At 56.5% G+C, this 19,689-nt stretch overlaps 1 protein-coding gene across 9 annotated transcripts in view; it reads right to left on the bottom strand.

The window, feature by feature from the left end:
* Positions 1-3,361: 3,361 nt before the first annotated feature.
* Positions 3,362-19,689, bottom strand: part of MIER2 (MIER family member 2) — a 34,052-nt gene continuing 17,724 nt past the window's right edge. For 8 of the 9 annotated variants that reach the window (XM_023195741.1, XM_023195746.1, XM_023195737.1 and 5 more), the window contains 8 exons: positions 19,123-19,192; positions 8,764-8,915; positions 8,292-8,373; positions 8,118-8,212; positions 6,469-6,593; positions 6,246-6,334; positions 4,888-5,305; positions 3,362-4,493 (listed from right to left, as the gene is read on the bottom strand). In XM_023195741.1, the coding sequence (XP_023051509.1) occupies positions 4,472-4,493; positions 4,888-5,305; positions 6,246-6,334; positions 6,469-6,593; positions 8,118-8,212; positions 8,292-8,373; positions 8,764-8,915; positions 19,123-19,192 (1,053 nt within the window). In that variant the 3' untranslated portion in view covers positions 3,362-4,471. The remainder of the gene's footprint in view (positions 4,494-4,887; positions 5,306-6,245; positions 6,335-6,468; positions 6,594-8,117; positions 8,213-8,291; positions 8,374-8,763; positions 8,916-19,122; positions 19,193-19,689) is intronic. The other variant, XM_023195738.1, reaches the window with a different exon arrangement.

Raw genomic sequence — 19,689 nt, 5'->3', positions numbered from 1 at the left:
ACACCCATGACTGTGACACATGACTGCAGAGACCTGTGGGACACCCACGGCCGTGACACATGACTGGAGGGACCTGTGGGTCACCCATGGCCGTGACACATGACTGGAGGGACCTGTGGGACACCCACGGCCATGATACCAGTGACTAGAGAGACCTGTGGGACACCCACGGCCGTGACACATGACCGGAGAGACCTGTGGGACACCCACGGCCGTGACACATGACTAGAGAGACCTGTGGGACAACAGCCATGGCTGTGACACATGACCGGAGGGACCTGTGGGTCACCCACGGCCGTGACACATGACTGGAGGGACCTGTGGGACACCCACGGCCGTGACACATGACTAGAGAGACCTGTGGGACACCCACGGCCATGACACATGACTGGAGGGACCTGTGGGACACCCACGGCTGTGACACACGACTAGAGAGACCTGTGGGACACCCATGGCCGTGACACCAGTGACTGGAGGGACCTGTGGGACACCCACGGCCGTGACACATGACTGGAGGGACCTGTGGGTCACCATGGCCGTGACACATGACTGGAGAGACCTGTGGGACACCCACGGCCGTGACACACAACTGGAGAGACCTGTGGGACACTCACGGCCGTGACATATGACTGGAGGGACCTGTGGGACAACACCCAGGACGTGGCACGTGTACCAGAGACCCCAAAAGACAGAGAGTGGGACATCAGAAAAAATTTGAGAAATACTCTTCCAGAAATGGAACTCTAAGAAAGAAAAAAAACAAATATTTGCAGAAATAACAATCAAGACTTCAAAGTCTGTTAAAATGCACCCACCCTCAGGTCGAAGTAGCTCAGTTTAGAAAACCAGACCCAGGGGCCGGGCACGGTGGCTCAAGCCTATAATCCCAGCACTTTGGGAGGCCGAGACGGGCGGATCACGACGTCAGGAGATCGAGACCATCCTGGCTAACACGGTGAAACCCCGTCTCTACTAAAAAATACAAAAAACTAGCCAGGCGAGGTGGCGGCGCCTGTAGTCCCAGCTACTTGGGAGGCTGAAGCAGGACAATGGCGTAAACCCGGGAGGCAGAGCTTGCAGTGAGCTGAGATCCGGCCACTGCACTCCAGCGCGGGCGACAGAGCGAGACTCCGCCTCAAAAAAAAAAGAAAAAAGAAAACCAGACCCAGGTACCTCACAAACGGCCAAAGTCCAAAAATAAAAGAAAACCATTTATATAGTCAGAGGTAAGAGATTTCATATGAAGGATAACAGAAGAATGAGAAAATTCTTCATCAGAAACAATAGAAAGCAGGCGTGAAGAGGACAACATGTCCAAAGAAAAACACAGTCCACTCAGAATTCTATATCCTGTAAAAACGCACTTCAGAAGAGGAGGAGGAATTAGGGCCTTTTGATCCATGTAAGAGCTAAGCCTAAGCGAATGTCACCACAGAGAATCGACAAGACAACACAAGTTAAATACGGCACTTCAGACTCAAAGACAATTATCCCTCTTGGCAGCATGGAGTCGGAACGAAGAACTTACGAGCACCAGGAAGGTACAGAACTACACACATCTTCAAAGGCTACGGAAAACAAGATCCCGCGACACACCGATTCGGACGGCCAAACGGAAACTCCTGACACCACCGAACACGGGCGAGGACGTGGGCCTCGGGAGCTGTCACTCATTGCTGGTGGGTGTGAAACGGCTGGGCCACAGGAGGACAGCCGGGCAGGTTCTCACTAAACATGCTCTTATCACACGGTCCAGCAGTCGGGCTTCTTTACTCACCCAAATGGGCTGAAAAGTGGTGTCAAAACAAAAACCTGCACAAGGGCAGCTTGAGGCGTAACTGCCAAAGCACGGACGCTACCAAGACGTCCTTCAATAATGGTATGCAGATAACCGAGCTGCAGCCCACGCCCAGCATGGAGTTTCACTCAGCGCTACACAGAAACGAAATCACATGGCGAAGCCTTCAATGAGTACGAAAGCAGCCAGTCTCAGAGGCTGTTACACACTGTACGTGTACCTAAAACGCGTCCTCGTCAGACCGCTCAGGACAACAAAGCACGTCCTCATCCAACGGCTCAAATCCAGTGGTAGTGAAAAGTCTTCAAGGCAGTTGGAGGCAAAAACCGAGAGGACGGAAGATTTCCTGCTGGAGGCAGGGCAAGCCGGAAGACAGAACACCTTGCACGTCTGAAGAAAACGTCAGCAGGCTGCGGCGCTCCCACGAAAACTGCTCCACACATCCCCAAATGCCCAGGCTGCCCGGGGGCTGGCCCTGGTTCTCACAGCTCCTGGCACTGGCTCACTAGCAAGACCTCTCCCACGCCCATCGTGCAAGTGTTCCTGGTCCATCTTCCCTCACCTACAGTCCCTCAGGCCAAGCCAGTCACCTCCCAGCTGGGGGACGGCCCTCCTCGCATCCCATCACCACTCATGCCCACATTTGCCTCGTTGATGTGGACAATATGCAACCCAGCCAGCCTGCACGGCCCCTGCAGGGCGCTATTAACAATGCAGACCTTGGCCGGGCGCGGTGGCTCACGCCTGTAATCCCAGCACTTTGGGAGGCCGAGGCGGGCGGATCACGAGGTCGAGAGACTGAGACCATCCTGGCCAACATGGGGAAACCCGGTCTCCACAAAAAATACAAGTAGCCGGGCGAGGTGGCAGGTGCCTGTAGTCCCAGCCACTCGGGCGGCTGAGGCAGGAGCATGGCTTGAACTCGGGAGGCGGAGGTTGCAGTGAACCAAGATGGCACCACTGCACTCCAGCCTGGCGAGTGTAAGACTCCGTCTGAAAAAAAAAATAAAAAAGAAAAAAAGAAAAAACACAACACAGACCTCACGCGGCTTCCACACCAAGAACAAATCTCAGCCTCATGACCTACTGTCCCCACCCCGCCCAGCCCCTGACCTCTGTGCCCTCAGCTTCTCCTGTAGACCCAGGCCCCTGCCCTCTGCATAGGCTGTCACACCTGCCAGGACTCTGCAAACTTCCAGCAAAGCAGGCCCATTCTCCTTCAGGTTCCAGCTTAAATGTCACTTCTAGGAGGCAGCGCCGACCACCTCTACCCAGAGGTGGGCCCTCCTCACATCCCGTCATCATGGCCACAGTTCCCTCACTGACGTGGACAACATGTAGCCCGCCACGTCATGCCCCCACTGCACCCCCTCGCCTGTTGCTCACGACTTATCCCGGATCCTCCAACAGACATGCAGGACCTCAAGTGAGATGACAGGGACACCTGCCGCCCCCAGCCCCCACCCAACCCACCACAAGGCACCCCAGGCGCCCCCAGCCCCCACCCAACCCACAAGGCACCCCGGGCGCCCCCAGCCCCCACCCAACCCACCACAAGGCACCCCGGGCTTCAAATCAAGTTTAATAAATAAAACAGCAAGGGGGGGTTCAAGGCAGTTATCACTTCACAGTGTGGTCCTTGGTGGGGTGAGGGATGGTCGAGTCCAACTCGGAAAGGGGCTCGAGCACAAGAGGCTGGACGACGCCCGGGGCAGGGCGCGCCGCGGCCCACGGAGGACCCCACTCCAACGTGTAAACAGAAACAGAAACGGACAAGGGCCGGGGAAGAGGGGCCAGGACTCCAAGCCATCTTGCTGGGAAGCTTCCCACAGAAGGAAGGCCTGCAGGGCTGGGGAAACAGGCTGGAGTGTGGCCCCTGCACGGCCGGCAGGGCCAGCTCCTCTCGAGGCTCCCTGCCTTGGTACCCGGGGAGGACAGCAAAGGGGGTGTAAGTCACCTGTCTCCCCAAACCCACGCCTGGGGTTGCTGAGGGGCCCCCACCCCAACCGCTCAGGATCGGGCAGCAGGGGTGGAGGGGAAGAGGCAGGTGGGGGTGTAAAGTGCGGCTTTTCCTGAAGCGGAGACAATGGGGTGGGAAGGGAAGGCCGGGGTGGGGGCCGGACAGCGAGGTATATGGCTCTGTGCCCCACGGGGTTGGCACTGAGTAGCAGCTGCCCACGACCCCCAGGGCTGGGGCAGCCCACGGCCCTGCCAGGTGTGGAGAGACAGAGCCAAGCAGGGAGCGGAGGGCGCCCCGGCGGAGGCTGCTGGTGCGGGGCGGGGCGTCCTGCCCGTCTCCCCGCCGGGGGAGTGACGCCTTCCCTCGCCTCTGCTGGCTGGAAGGGACTAGGTGGCCGGCTCTGCCCCGCGTCCCAAAGGCCGGGTCTTTTCCGTCCACGGCTGCCTGACGGATCCCACGTGCAGGCAGCAGCCTGGACCCGGGTGGCAGTGCCGGGCGCTGACGGCGTTGTGTGTGGCTCTGGGTCCAGTCTGCATGGACGGCGCAAGGGCGCACGGCCCAGCCACCTCACACCAGTCCTGACGTGTTCAGAAGCAGAGGAGGTGCCACCCCAAGGCCCGGGGCGGGGGAAGGGGTCAGGAAGACTGACAGAGGCGGGCCCAGCGGCAGTGCTAAGTCCAGTCTGGGCCGCATACGCCGCCCACGGCCAGGAGTCAGCAGGTCATCACGTTGCAGCTGCAGGGAAGAGACCAAGAGAGACGCAGAGTGTCAGCGCGGCCCCACGTGCCTGCACAGCCCAGTGCTGAGCGCTGGACTCGAGACTCCCAGCCTCACCTCCCCGACAAAATACGGCAGCAGGGCCTGGGTGCTCGGTGGGGGCTGGTGGCTGGAGCAGGGGTGGGAGAGCCTGGCACCTGCCCCCATCTGTGGAGAATGTGGACCACACAAATGTGTTCTCCAGTCAGAAAATACATACAAGTCAAGAATAAACCTACAGAAACGCCGAGAGCCGCTCGTGGCGCCGCACTGTCCTTGGGACAAATGCCTCCCACTGTCCTCAGTGCAGCCTGAGGGCTGGGGGGACCGCACTCGAGTGCTGGGGAAGCTCCGGGCATGGGGTGGCACTCACTGTGACAGGGGCTCCGAGTGTAGCCCGGGGGCCGGGCACGTGGGGTGGGCGGCCAGGAAGGGGTTCACGTCCCCAATGCCAATGAGTCCAAACTCGGTGACCGACAAAGCCACCTGTGCAGGGGCCACAGTCCCCTCCGGGTCCCCACTCAGGTCCACACGGCTGGAGATGAGAGGCAGCTCCTCGGGCAGGGCGAAGTCCACAGCCAGCCTCGGACTGGCGTCTGCCTCCGCAGCGATGACAGCTGGCGGGTACGAGGCCGGGTCGGCCAGGGCTGGAGGCTGACGGGACAGGGGTCCAGCGGGGGGCTCGTCCAGCTGCTGGAAGGAACAGGGCCCTGGCTCCGAGGACGGGAGGCCATCAGAGGCCACTCCAGGCTCACCGAGACCACCGGCCGTGCCGTCCACACTCAGCGGGTCTGTGAAAGAGAATGCAACAGAGGGTGGGACCGCCCACAGGCACCAGGCTGCAGCCATGCCACTCCCGTGCCAGCTCCTGCCAACCCTGCTGGGTCCAGCAAAGCCTGTGGATCCCTCCCCAAAAAAGCCTCCGCACAAATACAGAAGAAACCAGTTACTCGGAAATCTGTGAGCCCCCAGGGTTAAAGACCCCAGCTTTAGAAGGTCATAAAATCAACGGAGTGGGTCACAGCCCACATCCTTAAAACCAAAGCAGAGTACAAGAGACAAGGGTGTAAGCAAGGCCTGGGCACTGCGAGGGTCAACACACGGTCTGGGGAAGTTCTGTTCCCACACGCAGTGCTCAGGGCCTCACCACAGTTCCAGGAAGCTGCGGAGGTGGACACCCGTGAGCAACCCAACCATGGAAACCACCAGATGCTGGAAACGGGGCGACCCTCCCAGCCTCAACCATCTCAACGCAGAGCCAGAAGCAAAGGACCCTCCCGTGATGGCATCAGACACCGCGGGAAAATCCCACTCGAGGCCCTGGTGTCCGTCATGGCCTCAGGTGCAAGATGCTGGCGACAGCTCCGGACACCCTGCCCCTCCTGAGTGTCCTGGTGGCCGGGGCTAAGTCCCCACCCTGGGGCAGGCAGGTCCTCCCAGGGGACTACGGCCTGGTATGTACCCCAACCTCAGCACGCGGGGCGCCCCAGGGGCGGGGCCACAGCCCCCTCCAGCAAGCCCAGAGGATAAGCGCGATCCCGGCCCTCGCTTCTCCCAGCGAGGTGCGCAGTGGCATCCACACCGCCTGGCTGGCCCTCCACCACCCAGACGCCCACTCCTGGTGACGGCTGGCCCAGCACAGGGCACCAGCGAGGAGAGGCTCCACCTGGCCTCGCTCACAGGCTCGGACCCACGGCCGCCCCAGGGCAGGGGACACTCCCCACGCCTCACCTGTGCGCATCCCAGTCAGGGTGTCCTGCTCCGGGCGCGGACGGCCAGGGCCATCGGGGTCGCTGCCATCCAGGTCCTGGTCTGCGTCCCTGTGGGGAGAGGGCACCATGAGGGGCAGCAGAGAGGATGGACGCCCCACCCAGGAGGTGCTGCCCAGGCGCCCACGTGCCCACCCCCGGCGGGGTGGCCGCCCATCGTTACTGCTGGGGAGCGCTGCACGCACGTGGTTCCGGACGGGACGTACTTCCTCCGGCCCAGCCGTGTCTGCTGGGCGAAGTAGTCGTAACGCTCCGACTTCTTCCACAGGTAGTAGTACTCAACACACTCACCCACGGACCGTGTGCGCACCTGTGGGGAGGGGCCAGGCGCCATCTCTGTCCCCAGCTGCACAGCCCCTGCCCCTGCCCCACCATCCCAGGACGACTCCTGGGACTCCGGGACAGCAGAGAAGGGGCACAGCACCCACCACTCTCAGATAACCCAAGACGCCCCGACCCATGACCCCACTCAGGCCCACAGGCTATGCCCACCATAGGGAATGGGGGCTTGGAGCACCGTGGCACTGCCTCCTGTTTCAAGCCCCCTCAGAACCCCCCAGCTCCTGGCTTGAGACCCCTCTTTCCCTTCTGTAGCATCAGCCACACAAACGGACCCTCCAGGCCCTATCTACTGCTCGCCCACTATCCCAGACCATGAGCCCCAGGCCGGTCACGTCCACCTCATCTGCCTGCTGCTCACAGGCCCGGGGTGGCAGTGGCAGTGACACCCCCGGGTCCACAGACTCCTGGACAGAGCCCCCACCCCGGGAGGAAGAGGCACAAGCCCGCAGCGCCTAGAGCTCCAGAAACACGGCCCAGAGCTCCAGAAACTGACGGGCTCCAAGTGTAGCCCGGGAGCACCACACTCCGGCCACACCTCCCCTAGCTGTCTCCAATCAAAACACCACGTGGTGCTGGGGTCTGACAAGGACAGTCCACGGCTCCTGTGCACGGCACCGCGCAGTCACTCGAGCAACGTCCTGGGCCACACCACCAGCCCCGGGCAGGCACCTCCTCACTCCAGCCCTTCAGTGGAAGACATCGGCCCCAAATGGAGCACGGTCCCAGGACACAAGGCAGAAGCAAGGCTCAGCAGCGAGAAGGCCACAGCCCACTGGCCCTGAAGAGGCTCAGTGCCCAACCGGGGCGTAGACAGAGGCGGAGAAGCCACCGCTCAGAGCCATGGGAGGGTTTTCAGCCACAGATGTCTGACTGCCAAGAGGCTGGCTTGCAAGTTATCGCTCAAGAAGCCACAGGGCAGAGGGCACTGCCGCAGACATGCAGAGACCCAGAGGATGTGGGGAAGGTCTAGGGGCACAGAAGGCCACGCACTGCCGCAGACATGCAGAGACCCAGAGGATGTGCGGAAGGTCTAAGGGGGGCAGAAGGCCACGGCACTCAGCAGCACCTGCCTGCCGTGAGGGTCTGTCCGGGTGGCAGAAGGACCTGGGGCCCTGGAGGAGGGAAGAGGAGACCCCGGTCCCCAGGTGTCAGGGGTTCTGCTGTGGGGTCCGTGCTGGACACTGAGACGGCTGGCTCTGCTCAGAGGACAGACATGAAGATGAGGTGCCCAGGGCCCCGGGGTGGAACGTGAGGCAGAAACTACTGAGTTCAGCTTTTGGCACATTCTTTCCCAAAACCAGAACCTTGTTCTTGCGGGGACAGGAGAAACTACAGAAGACAGCAATGGGCGTGCAGCGAGGAGGCCGACACGGGACACGGGACACGAGGCCTCCAGTCGGCCGTGTGCTGTGTGCCTGCTGACCCTGAGCCCCTCCCCAGATCAAGAAGCCCCTGGTGGAGCCTGGCAGGAGGAGGGCCGCAGAGCCCGCACCTTGTTGGCCTGGATCAGGTGAAAGTTCTTTCCGTGCACACGGAAGCCGTGCTCAAAGTTCCTGCACTCCTCTTCACTCCAAGCACAGAGCCCATCTGCAAAAACGGCCGGGGAGACTGGTCAGCAGCGCCCAGGGTGGGGCCGCCGCGGAAGAAGGGCCAGGTCGCTGCTCACCTCGGATCACCTTCACGTTGAACCGCAGCCTTCGCAGGGCCTCTTCCACATTGAAGTTGCATTTCACCAACTCGTACAGCGCCTGGGGAGAGGATGTGGTGGTTCCTCCCATGAGCGCAGCCCAGGAGCCGACAGCAAGAACTGTCTGTACCATCCAGGCAGGGGTCTCCAGGGCCGTCCACACCACCCTCCTGAGCACTGTCGGGGCCACCTACACCTCTATCCAGGGAGTGACATCGGGGTGTCTACATCCCCCGCAGAGATACCCGGAGGCGTCCACACCTCCTCCCTGACACGTGGTTTTAATCGGTCCCCTCCCAACCTGAGCAGCCGTTCCAGTGCCCAGGCCTCCGCACACCTGACCCCTGCCCTCCCTTCTGCCCTGCCTGGCCCCTGGAGGCACTGGGGTGTGAGCGCTGGCCCCCGCCGCCGCAGCCCTCAGCCCCTCTGTCCCCGGCACGGCGGCCCCCACCTGCTCACTGTCTTTCACGGCTTCTCCCTCCGGGAGCTGGGGCCCGGCCATCTCCTGCCAGCGCCGCTTCACCGCCCTGTACAGAAACTCCTCCACTTCGCTCTCCGGCAGGACGCTGGGGTCCCAGAGCAGCTGGTCTTCATTCTCGTAGACTGCACGAGCAGAGGGCAAAGGTCACGCTGCAGGAACCCAATCTGCACCCACACACGCCAGGACACGCGGAGCCGCCAGCTCAGCCCCTGTGCCAGGGAGGAGGCACTGTCCCGGCCCTCCCTTCCCCACGCCCCGGGCCGCCATCGTGTGCTCCTCCTGGGCTCGGTGCTGCTGTGCGCGATTCAACTACCCAGCGGGTCCAGGGCAGGCTCTGCGCGCCGGACGCAGGCCTGGGTCCCACGAGCGCGTGCGGGGAGCCGTGCGCGGCCAGCAGGGGGCGCCCGATCCAGCCAAGGGCTCAGAGGACGCTGCGGGCGCCCAGACCGGGCGGGGGAACCCCGAGCAGGACTCTGCAGACGGGGCCGTGGGCGGTGAGCCCGGGGTGGTGACGCTGGCTTCAGGCTGCACGGCCACAACAGCCGCTGAAACGCAGAGGCCTGAGGGAGCCGCCGGGAGACCCGACGCTGGAAAAAGGCCGCTGAGACTTGGGTCCCACGGACACGCGGCGGCCCCCACAGACGCTGCTGCGCTCTAACCCCGGGACCTGAAGAGCCATGGCCAGAAGCTGCATCACCGCTGGGGAGACGTCCCGCCCCAGGAGCTGGTGCCGGTGGCAGATGTGCCCATAGAGGGAGGAAAAGTCCGCAACCTCAGAGGCAACTGGCTTCCAGCAAAGGCAGGGACGCGGCCTCCCGCCGTGGGGAGGGACCTGACTGCGGACGAAGCAGGGAGAGCTCAGGGCCAGGTCTGGCAAGGCTCAAGTGCCAGCACCTCTCGATTATCCAGGAAAGAGGCACAGGAACCCAAGCAAAGCAAACCAACGAATAAGAAACAGACAGAATCAGCGCACAGGAAGAAAAGTGAAAAACGCACTGGGAAAACAGCTCCGCACGGGAGTCTCCACGGCCGGGAGCTGACGCAGAAACTAGCTCCAGGTTGCTGCTGGGCCCCACCAAGTGGGGGCCTCTGCTGGTCCCCACGGCCCCCATGAGGACAACGGGCAGACACCACAGCCACCCCTCTCCGACCACAGGCAACACCTGAGCCCTGCTTGGACCCAGGTGGTCTCCAAGAAAAGAGCAGACCATCTCTCATGGTCTACCTCATCACCCACCCTCACGTGAAGGGTGAAACACAGGAGAAAAACCTGAACTGGATGTGAGGACTCAGGCCTGATCCCAGCACTTTGGGAGGCTGAAGTGGGAGGATTGGTTGAGACCAGCACACTCCATCTTTACAAAAAATTGCAAAAGTAGCCAGGCGTGGTGGCACGTCTGTATTCCCAGCTAAGGTGGGATGAGGCTAAGGTGAGATTGAGCCCAGGAGGTCGAGGCTGCAATGAGCCATGATTGCGCCACTGCCCTCCAGCCTCGGCAACAGAGCAGGAACCTGTCTCAGAATAAAACAAGAAAACAAGGCTGGGCGCGGTGGCTCACGCCTGTAATCCCAGCACTCTGCGAGGCTGAGGTGGGCGATCACCTGAGGTCAGGAGTTCGAGACCAGCCTGGCAAACATGACGAAACCCCATCTCTACTAAAAATACAAAAATGAGCCAGGCGTGGTGGTGGGCGCCTGTAAATTAGTTACTCAGGAGGCTGAGGCAGGAGAACTGCTTGAACCTGGGAGGTGGAGGTTACAGTGAGCCAAGATCGTGCCACTGCACTCCAGCCTGGGCGACAAGAGCGAGACTCCATCTCAAACAAACAAAACAAGAAAACATCAGACACCAACACAGGTCTACACACAGCCGATGTTAACAGTCAGCAGACAAAGACTTCCATCTAACTTGGATTGTCTACACACAGCCGGTGGGAACAGTCAGCAGACAAAGACTTCAGTCTACCTAGGATTACTACATTAAGGAAATGGACAACAAGCCGGAGGGTCTCAGCAGAGACTTGAAATTGATAGAAAAGAATCTCAAGGACCTTCCACGACTGGAAAATACAATACCCGAATGGACCCACTGAACCGCTTTTTCACCAGCAGCCTGAACACAGCACAAAGCAGAATCAGTGGAATCAAAAGGAAACCAATGTTTAGAAGACCGAAACACAAGTCTAAAAAGAAAGAACACAGCTTAGGATAAGACAGTTAAGCAACCTCTAAGATACGTGTAAATGAGTCGCAGAAAAAGGAAAGAATGAGGCAGCACAAAATCTGAAGAGATAATAACCAACAAGTCTTCGAAACTGATGACTGATGCCAACCCACAGAGCCAGGAAACTCAGGATAAACACAAGCACACACAAAGATGTGTGCACGACTGATGCCAACACACAGAGCCAGGAAACTCGGGATAAACACAAGCACACACAAAGATGTGTGCACGACTAATGCCAACACACAGAGCCAGGAAACTCAGGATAAACACAAGCACACACAAAGATGTGTGCACAGGCACATCAGAGTCAAACTGGTAAAAAATAAAATACAATAAAAGGAAGGGAAAGGAAACGAATCTTAGGAGAGAAAAAGGGCACGATGATTTCAAAGGAAACAGGAAGACCGTCCTCTGACTTCTTAGCAGAAACGACGACAGCTAAAAAGCAATGGAATGAAACTGCTCAAATGTTGAAAGAAGAAAACCCTGCAAACCTAGAAAAATACGCCCGTGAAAATATTATTTAAAGAACGAAAGCAAAAATCCACTTTTCAGACAAAAAAACGCAGAAAGCAAGCACAAGGGCTATTACAAAGGAAGTCCTTTGGGCTGAAGGAAACGATCCCAAATGGAAGGTGGAGGAAATACGTGGATAAATACAAAGAATGTTCACTGTTCAAAACAACAATGTTATAATCTTGTGATATGTAGATTTTTTTTTGTTTTTGGAGATGGAGTCTCACTCTGTTGCCCAGGCTGGAGCACAGTGGTGCAATCTCGGCTCACTGCAACCTCTGTCTCCCGGGTTCACGCCATTCTCCTGCCTCAGCCTCCCGAGTAGCTGGGACTACAGGCGCCCACCACCACGACCGGCTAATTTTTGTATTTTTAGTAGAGACAGGGTTTCACCATGTTGGCCAGGATGGTCTCAAACTCCTGACCTCAGGTGATCCGCCCACCTCGGCCTCCCAAAGTGCTGGGATTACAGGCGTGAGCCACCGCGCCCGGCCGATATGTAGAATTAATAATAGCACAAAAGTCAGGGGACAGGTAAACTGAGTTAAACTGTTTCGTGCATTGTAGAGGAAACAGAATGTACTTATTTAAAGCTGTGAGGCCCGGTGTGGTGGCTCATGCCTGTAATGTCAGCACTTTGGGAGGCCGAGGTCACTGGAGGTCAGGAGTTCAAGATCAGCATGGCCAACACGGTGAAACCTCATCTCTACTAAAAATACAAAAATTAGCTGGGGATGATGGCACATGCCTGTAGTCCCAGATGCTTGGGAGGCTGAGGCAGGAGAATCGCTTGAGCCCAGGAGGCGGAGGTTGCAGTGAGTCGAGATCACACCACTGCACTCCAGCATGGGCGATCGAGCAAGACTCCACCTCAAAAAAAAAGTAGACTGTGGTAAGTCAATAATTCATATTGTAACCTCTAGGATAAGCACTAAAACTAAAACTTATAAGCTGAAACAGGAGGACAAAATAAAGCTATTTAATCCAAAAGAAGATATAAAAAATTAAAAAACAAAGAACAGGCCAGGTGCAGTGGCTCACGCCTGTAATCCCAGCACACTGGGACCGAGGTGGGCAGGTCACTTGAGGTCTAGAGATTGAGACCAGCCTGGCCAACATGGTGAAACGCCCTCTCTACTAAAAATACAAAAATTAGCTGGGCATGGTGGCGGGCGCCTGTAACCGCAGCTACTTGGGAGGCTGAGGTGGAAGAATTGCTTGCATCAGGGAGGTGGAGGCTGCAGTGAGTGGAGATTACGCCACTGCACTCCAGAGACTCCGCCTCAAAAAACAAGATCTAAACATGTGCCATTTACAGAAAATACACGTCAAATATAGGAATCTAGAATGGTAAAACGAATGGGAAAAAACCACGCAAACGCTAAACCAACAAAAAGCTGCCGTGGTCACACTGAGGGCAGATAAAGCACTTATTTTCGGTAAGAAGTATCACTACAGAGACATGTCACAGTCGTAAAAGACACAATTCAACACGAAGACAAAGCAATCTTAATGTGTGTATGCACCTAAAAACAAAGCTGCAAAGTGAAGTAAAAATGGACAGAATTAAAAAGGGGAAACAGACGATCCACAATCAGAGGTCACTAACCATCTTTCCGTAAACAGAACAAGCAGCCAAAAAAACTAAGTGAGAATACAGATGATGTGAACAACAACTACCCAACGGATCCACGGGAAATACGCGGAAAACTGCACCCAACAACTGCACAACGCACGTTCCTTCCAGACACGTAAAGCATTTTCCAAGGCAGATCAAATACTGGTCACAAAGCAAAGTGTAATCGATTTCAAAGAACTGAACTCACAGAGCATGTTTTCTGACCACAGTGCAATTCAATTAAAAACCAGTAAAAGAGCCGGGCGCGGTGGTTCACGCCTGTAATCCCAGCACTTTGGGAGGCCAAGGCGGGCAGATCACCTGAGGTCTGGAGTTCAAGACCAGGCTGGCCAACATAGTGAAACCCCATCTCTATTAAAAATACAAAAATTAGCCGGGCGCAGTGGCAGGTGGCTGTAATCCCAGCTACTCAGGAGGCTGTGGCGGGAGAATCGCTTGAATCCGGAAGGCGGAGTTTCCAGTGAGTCAAAATTGCACCACTGCACTCCAGCCTGGGCAACAGAGTGAGACCCTGTCACACAAAAAAAGTAAAAAACAGAAATCCAGCAATAGAAAGACATGAACAAGGCTAAAGTTAGTTCTTTGTAAAGAGTAATACAATTGATAAAACTCTTTTTTTGTTTTTGTTTTTTTCTGAGATGGAATCTCGCTCTGTCGCCCAGGCTGGAGAGCAATGGCGCGATCTCGGCTCGCTGCAACCTCCGCCTCCCAGGTTCAAGTGATTCTCCTGCCTCAGCCTCCTGGGTAGCTGGGATTACAGGTGCGCACTAATTTTTGTATTTTTACAAAATGTTTACATGCTCAGCTAATTTTCGTATTTTTAGTAGAGACGGGGTTTCACCATGTTGGTCAGGCTGTTCTCAAAGTCCTGACCTCGTGATCCACCCGCCTCAGCCTCCCAAAGTGCTGGGATTACAGGCGTGGGCCACCACTCCCAGCCTCTTACATCTTAAAGAATAATTCCTCCAGAGGTTAGGAAAAAGGCGCACCTCCAAACACATTCATGAAAGCGGCGTAACTCTGGTACCAAAACCAGACACGGACAAATAAAAATAAAAGGACAGGCCAGTACCTCCACGAACATACATGCAAAAATCATCCATGGGAGCACATCACACTGAGGCAGGAAGGCATTCAATACCTATGTGCTGATTTCCGTTAATCCAGGTGCTCACGGTGAGCATGTCATCACTGCCCCAGGGGAAACATAGCATTTTCATCCACCAGCCAACACATAAACTCGTTTCCGACGTCCACTCGAAGGTGCCTAGTGCAGGCTGGGTGCAGTGGCTCATGAGAGTAACCCCAGCACTCCTGGGGCCGAGGCAGACAAATCACTTCGGGCCAGGAGTTTGAGACCAGCCTGGGCAACAAGATGAAACCTGGTCTCTACAAAACACACACACACAAACTTGTCTGGTGTGTGGTGGCGCAAATCTGTCGCCCCAGCTACTCAGGAGACTGCAGCACGAGAATCACTTGAGCCTGGGAACAGAGGCTGCAGTGAGCCAAGATCGCACCAGGGCACTCCAGCCTGGGTGACAGAGCAAGACTCTGTCTAAAAAATAAATAGATAAATTAATTAATTAAATTTTAAAAATAGATAAATAAAATTTAAATTAAAAAAATACATAAATAACATTTAAATTTTAAAAACTGTGTTATTGCAGGGGTTCCCAACCCCCAGACCACAGACCACTACTGGTCCACAGCCTGTTAGGAACTGGCTGCACAGCAGGAGGCGAGCAGCAGGTAAGCAGGTGAGCGGCGGGAGAGCGGGAGGTGAGCGGCGGGCGAGCCAGCATCACTGCCTGACCTCCACCTCCTGTCCGATCAGTGGTGGCATTAGATCCTCACAGGAGCGCAAATCCCACTGAGAACTGCACACGCCAGGGATGCAGGCTGCACACTCCTTATGAGAATCTAATGCCTCATGATCTGAACTGGAACGGCTTCCTCCTGAAACCACGCCCCCTACTCCACCATCCGTGGAAAACTGTCTTCCACGAAACCAGTCCCTGGTGCCAAACAAGGATGGGGACCACCGTCTCACTGAATCTACCTGACGGATTCACTCACGCTGAATTCACGGCCAGCAGTACCAGAGCTCACGCCTGAGTGGAGTTCCTCGAATTTTCTCTGAAAGGCACATCACAGCCTTCTTCCACTTAGGAACACCAGACAGAACGTCGGCACCACATTTAGGCGCCATGTTAAACCGTAAATTCGCCCGCAGAAAGCACCACGATGTGGAAAACGGCATTAAGCACACGGCAGGAAAGGCGCTTGCTCACGGTAAAAGAGCTGAGAGACAAGACAGAGCAGCATCTCGTCCCACCTCGGCTGGAAATGCACTCAGGTAACTCACCTTCGCTGCCACTCTACACACATCTGCCGGCACCTGACCATAAAGGTGTTGCGAGTTTTGAGGTTTCAAATACATTTTAGCAAGTTGGCAATTCCCCAGTACAGAATCGACAAATAATGAGGACTGAGTGCATGTGATACACAAACACAAGAGAGAACACTTCATAGCCAGGCAGGGCGTTTATTCCACCGTGCAGTTAATTTAACGTTTGAAAGTCAATGTATGGGCCGGGCACGGTGGCTCACGCCTGTAATCCCAGCACTCTGGGAGGCCGAGGCGGGTGCGTCACCTGAGGTCGGGAGTTTGAGACCAGCTTGGCTAACATGGTGAAACCCCATCTCTGCTAAAAATACAAAAATTAGCCAGGCGTGGTGGCTTAGCACCTGTAATTCCAGTTACTCGGGAGGCTGAGGCAGGAGAACTGCTTGAGCCCAGGAGGCACAGGTTGCAGTGAGCTGAGACTGCACCACTGCACTCTAGCCTGGGCAACCGAGCAAGACTCCACCTCAAAAAAAAAAAAAAAAAGATTAACACTGTCGGTTGCCAAAAAAATAAGTTTTAATCTTAAAACTTACACAGATATGTGGCCGGGCGCGGTGGCTCATGCCTGTAATCCCAGCACTTTGGGAGGCCGAGGCAGGAGGATCACCTGAGGTCAGGAGTTCAAGACCAGCCTGACCAACATGGAGAAACCCCATCTCTACTAAAAATACAAAATTAGACGAGTGTGGTGGTGCATGCCTGTAATACCAGCTACTCAGGAGACTGAGGCAGGAGAATCGCTTAAACCTGGGAGACGGAGGTTGCAGTGAGCTCAGATCGCACCATTGCATTCCAGCCGGGGCAACAAGAGCGAAACTCTGCCTCAAAAAAATAAATAAATAAGTAACTGATATAGGTATGCAATGAAAACTTAGAAAGTTGGAAGACCTGCACCTCCTCAGACTTCCTTGTAACCTGTAATAACCGAGACGATGGCAACGACTCAGGGTGAGACAAGAAACACCTTACAGGCACCTGATTTATCACAAATGCATCACTGCAACTCAGTGGGGGAGAGAATGGACTTTTGTTGTTTTTATTTTTGAGACGGAGTCTTGCTCTGTCGCTCCAGCTGGAGTTCAGTGGTGTGATCTCAGTTCACCGCAACCTCCGCCTCCCAGGTTCAAGCGATTCTCCTGCCTCAGCTTCCCAAGTAGCTGGGATTACAGGCGTGCATCACCACTCCCGGCTAATTTTTGTATTTTTAGTAGAGACAAGGTTTTGCCATGTTGGCCAGGCTGGTTTCAAACTCCTGACCTAGGGTGATCCACACGCCTCAGCCTCCGAAAGTGCTGGGATTACAGGCATGAGTCCCCGTGCCCAGCCATGGTCTTTTCAATATACGGTGCTAGAGCAACTGCACATCCACGTGGAAAAAAAATACCTAACCCTAACCCATACTTCACACCACCTCATGCCGCAGCCAAAATTTATTTACTTTTTGTTTTTTTGAGACAGTCTCGCTCTGTGGCCCAGGCTGGAGTACAGTGGTGCAATCTCAGTTCACTGTAACCACCGCCTCACGGTTCAAGAAATTCTCCTACCTCAGTCTCCCAATGGAATTACAGGCGCCCGCCACCACGCCCGGCTAATTTTTGTATTTTCAGTAGAGACAGCGTTTCACCACGTTGGCCAGGCTGGTCTCAATCTCCTGACCTCAAGTAATCCTCCTGCCTTGGCCTCCCAAAGTGCTGGAATTACACGTGTGAGCCGCCCGCCCGGCCACCATGCACCAAAATTTAAACTAAGTTGGATTACAGCTTTAAATGTGAAAGGAAAAACAATAAATCTTCTACAAGGAAGCATGGAAGAATATTGTCAAGAGCCTGAGGGTAAGCAAACACTCCTTAAATAGAACACAAACACATTATTATTCAAATAAAGACTGGTAAGTTGGACGATATTAAAATTAAAGACATCACTGAGAGTCAATGGGCAAGCCCCAAGCCGGAGAACACAGGAGCAGTGCCCCCCAAGACTGGCTTCCAGAACATGTGAACGACTACAAATCCGAAAGAGAAAGACACCAAAACGGGGTAAAGCTTTGAGCACAGAAAGAGAGAATATCCCAACGGCCAGCACACCGGCAGGAAATGCCAATTACAGCCACAATGGAACAAGAGTCCATATCCACCAGGAGGGCTGAAACTCAGGCAAATTCACCCTCAGCGGCAAACACCGAGAATGTGGAGCGACTCCCACAAATCGCCAGTGAGAAACTCAAGCGTGACCCTAAGCACACACCCATCACGCAACTCCCCGCTGTCCATCAAGTACCGAGTGCCTGTGTCTACTAACGACGCACACGAGGGCGTCCACAGCCCACAACTGAATCAACGGCGACCGCAGCCCACGGCAGAAAGCGTGGGTAAATGTGATATCCAAACCCAGGACTACGATGCCACACACACGACACACACAACCACGGCACCCAAACCAAGGACCAGAATGCCACACACAAGACACACACAACCACGGCACCCAAACCAAGGACCAGGATGCCACACACAAGACACACACAACCACGGCACCCAAACCAAGGACCAGGAGGCAATACACAAGACACACACAATCACGCAGACGACTCGAATGACACAGGCGTTATACCGGGTGGGAGGGGCCAGCTGGCATCCCACGGGACGAAGTTCTGGCTGCTCCGGACAGGGCACCCTCGTGGAGGGGTGAGTCAGAGTGGGGAAAGGGCCCTGATGACAGACTCCAAGGCCAGGGACTCTGGGTGAGGGTCCCATGTGTCCCCTCTGACCCTGCCTTCTGGACGTCCCAGCAGCTTGGCTGCGCCTTCCTGGCTCCATCCTCTTCTCACACAGGGCACCTCCCACCAGCCCCAGGAGGATGGCTTCTCTTCACGGAGGGCCCCTGTCTCCCTGGACTCGGCACTCCTGCTGCACCTGCCTATCCCTTCCCATCGCCAGTCTCAACCACTGAATCACCTTGGAGAAGGTTCCTGAGCTAGGAGCACTGGCCCAGGGCCTGCGAGGGCTCCAGGGTAAGACAAACGAGACCCAAGTCAATGGGCACGTGACCCATGCCTTGAAGGGGCAAGAGCGGCTCGGTTCTTAACTCTAGTGGGAAAGAGACAAAGATCAAGTCCAGGAAAGGGAGTGCCCTGCAGAGGAGCAGAGAAGGCGGGGTGCACCGCAACACCCGGTAGGTCTCTCTGGAGAACTGTCTAACCTGGCACAGAGCCATCGAACGCAGCAGCCCTGGCTGGGGGGAGATGGCTGGAGTCAAGGGTGGGGCAGGGCTGGGTCAGGGGCAGGATGGGCTGCTGAGGAGGGTCTGGCAGCGCAGGGTGACGGAAGCAGACTCTGAGGGAGGGACCGAGCTGGGCAGGGGCAGGCAGCGACAGGCCCACTGCAGCCAAGAGAGCCTCCCACCTCCTCCAGCCACAGGCTCAGCTGCCCCGGTGAGCGATGCAGGGCGGGGACCTGACAAGACTGTTCGAGGATCCGACGTCCAGCCAGGCCACTCCCCAGCAGAAGTGGGTTTCGCCTCCTCTCCCCAGGCCCTACTTACTCTTCTCACAGTGCCGGTTCAAGTGCAGGTTGCTGAGGTCAGCTTGGAACTGAGGTCCCACCATGATCTCCTGCAAAGCAAGGGCCTGGGAATCAGGACACCGAGGAGCATGCAAGCCAGGCGGGAGGCTGGCGGGAGCGTGCTGTGGCGGGTTTAGGTGGAGGGGCCGCTGCCCAGACCCCAGACCCATCTGTGCAGTCTACCTGCTGATGCCCAGCTCTGGGGTCTGAGGGTGGGAGGCAGAGGCCTGGCTATGTGAGGGGGCTGTGTCCTGATGCTCGGCCTGGCAGACACCCAGACAGGATGTCGGAGGACAATCACTCTGGCTCAGCAGCAGGGACCAGGCTCCAGTCCAAAGCACCTGTGGCCGGTCCCAGCCCACCCTGGGGTTGAGCAGCACATCCTCTGAGAAGAGGCACAAACCCAGGGAGAAGGCTCAGCAGGACCCAGCTTCGGTTACTGTGGCCGGGACGGCAGGCTGGGGACACGGCAGAGCCACGGCCGGGATGCCAGGTTGGAAACAGGGAAGAGCCACGGCCGGGATGCCAGGTTGGAGACAGGGAAGAG

The sequence above is a fragment of the Piliocolobus tephrosceles genome, chromosome 21, assembly GCF_002776525.5.
Source record: "Piliocolobus tephrosceles isolate RC106 chromosome 21, ASM277652v3, whole genome shotgun sequence".
NCBI classification, from domain to species: domain Eukaryota; kingdom Metazoa; phylum Chordata; class Mammalia; order Primates; family Cercopithecidae; genus Piliocolobus; species Piliocolobus tephrosceles.
Note: the sequence above shows the minus strand (reverse complement) of the source record. Positions and strands in the feature narration are given on the sequence as shown.